At 46.1% G+C, this 2,381-nt stretch overlaps 1 protein-coding gene across 2 annotated transcripts in view; it reads right to left on the bottom strand.

Moving 5' to 3' along the window:
• Positions 1-475, bottom strand: part of CRACR2A (calcium release activated channel regulator 2A) — a 78,915-nt gene extending 78,440 nt beyond the window's left edge. For both annotated transcript variants that reach the window (XR_001883515.1, XM_017862819.1), the window contains exon 1: positions 210-475. Coding sequence is in view for 1 of the 2 variants with exons in the window: in XM_017862819.1 (XP_017718308.1) it covers positions 210-437 (228 nt within the window). In the remaining variant the exon portion in view is untranslated. The remainder of the gene's footprint in view (positions 1-209) is intronic.
• Between the last annotated feature and the right edge of the window lie 1,906 nt (positions 476-2,381).

Here is a 2,381-nt window from a genome sequence, read left to right as displayed (position 1 = left end):
AAAAAAAAAAAAAAAAAAAAAAAAAAAAGAAATAGAATGAACCCAGGAGGTCCGGCTCCTAGTAGAGTTTGGTCAGACCCTTCCTTCCAAGACAGAACTGATGGCACTTTTTCTGTTAAGGATGTCACCTCCCATGGGGCAAGCTCTAACCCGAGACAGGAAGACATTTGACATTCTCGGTGGGCAGACCTACCTGGGACCCCACTTACCTGCATATCCTTCCTGGCGATGAAGCCCTTGCCTTCACCATCACAGGTCTGAAAGAATTCCTGTGCCTTCCTCAGCATGTCTAGCTGACCCAGCGTCTGCTCCTGAGTCTCCTTCTGCTCCAGGCTGTCCAGGGGATGCAGGCAGGCTCCAAGCCCCTTTGGCCCCTGGCCAGACCCCTGACCAAGTCTTTGGGGTCTGGAGACTACCCTCCCATCAGGAGCAGCCATCAAGATTAGTCAGTTTCTTGAAGTCTTTTTCAGAACCTGAACATGGAAAATGGGAGAGAGAAGTGGGTGTGGAAGGTTGGAGTGAGGCTGAAAAAGAACAAGAGGGGATGAGAAGGAAGCACAGAGCCACCCACCAGTGTGTCCAGGCATCTCTTAGCAACCACCTCATAATTAGCAAAATCTCAGGACAAGGGGAAAATATTCCATGATCACTAATAGATCGGCAAGTCCATCAACGGGAGAAGGGAAGAGGGCAGAAAGAAGACAGACATCTCCAGATTGAAAGGAGATGAAATAGGGGAAGCCCAAAAATAATTTCTCCCAATTTAAACCACCAAACAACAACAAAATAGATCCTGATAGACCAGCTGCCATTTATAGAGCGTTCACTTAGACACCATGCCATGGCCTCTACATACCTTTTTTTCATGTAATTCTCACATCTCTCTGACATAGCCATTATCATCTTCACTTTAGCAATGTGAAAACTAAGGCTCAGAGAGGTTGAGTGACTTGCCCAATATCACACAACAAATTACTACAAAAGCTGAGACTGCAATCCAAGCTTGTATAACTTGTATGATCTTAATCCCACCTGTCATGACTCCTCAGCACTGCCGAGGGTGGAAAGCTCTCCTCAGGCAGATGCACTTGCTCCTACATCATTCACAGTCAACAAGTTGTTGGTGAGCTCTTACTCAATGTCATAGACCTCTGCCACAGCTGTGAGCTCTGCAGTTTAAGTAGGAGAAAATGTGCCCCATTCTCAAGGAGCTTCATGTTGCACACGACTTGCCAGGCCTGGTTTGGTGACACCCAAGGCTGTTTTCGGCCCAAAAAGAATCACAAATCATACACCTCAATCAGACTTTTAAAGACCCTGCAGGAGTGTTTTCAGAAGGTATCTTGCAATGTGATGTGGGAGACAGCACACAGAAACCTGCCTTCCAGTCTGGACTCCACTGCTGCTTATATGACCTTGAACAAGTTGGTACCTGACTGGGCCTCAGTTTCCTTATCCGTATGAGGAGACTGGACCTGTTTATCATGAAGGTCCCTTCTAGTTCTGATCATCTGTAAGTCTGTGAAATCCCCACATCATAAAATGCTATTAATTATAAATGCTATTAATAAAAAACTGAGTTCATGGGATAAAAGGAAATAATAACATCCTTGGATTTTTTTTTCCATCTGAAGACTTTTTGGAAGCAGAATAGGTCCAAATTTTAAATACATGATCACATTTGGATTTAAAAATAGAGATATGCACTGTCATGCATTTTGTGGCCAAGCTGGAGAACGTGATGCCCTGGATCATATTTCCTGTGTCCATGTGAGTAAGAAAGGAGGAAAATAAGTGAATCACCAGGCAGGTTTCTCTGATTACCAGGCCCTGGGCCTCTGGCTCAGCTATACCATGTCCAAAGCAATCTCAAATCTGTTGATTTCAGTGACCATCTTCCACTTACCAGATTTGTCAAGAGCTGGGGGCCAGCTGGAAGAGCTCCTGGCATCAGGAATGAACTTCATGTAGCAAGGCCTTGACAGAGCAGAGCAGACTACACCTCTCGCTCCACGTGGCCGAACATGTAATTCCCACTCTGACCCATCTGACCAGCCCTGTCCTCAGGAAATGTTCTTTCTTGTCACCCCTGTGTGTGTGTACTGACCATCACCGAATCCTAAGCAGATTTCACATTTCTATTCTGTCTTCCCCAGAGGGAGCTGCCTTGGATGTAAGCCTGAGGAGGCAGGGCTGTGTCTTCGTGGCTTTTATGTGCATTGTTCAACCCACCTGCATGCAGTGCTGGCTTTGCAAGGGCTTTTGGATAATGATGGTGGTAACGTGAGCTTCTGTAAATATAGCACATGAGCAGAACAGGCTGTTGTCTTCCTGGGACCTTGCCAGGATTCTATCTGCAAGGTCTCTGCACCCAGTAGGCC

This window comes from Rhinopithecus bieti, unplaced genomic scaffold (genome assembly GCF_001698545.2).
Source record: "Rhinopithecus bieti isolate Rb0 unplaced genomic scaffold, ASM169854v2 scaffold_2654, whole genome shotgun sequence".
NCBI lineage: Eukaryota > Metazoa > Chordata > Mammalia > Primates > Cercopithecidae > Rhinopithecus > Rhinopithecus bieti.
Note: the sequence above shows the minus strand (reverse complement) of the source record. Positions and strands in the feature narration are given on the sequence as shown.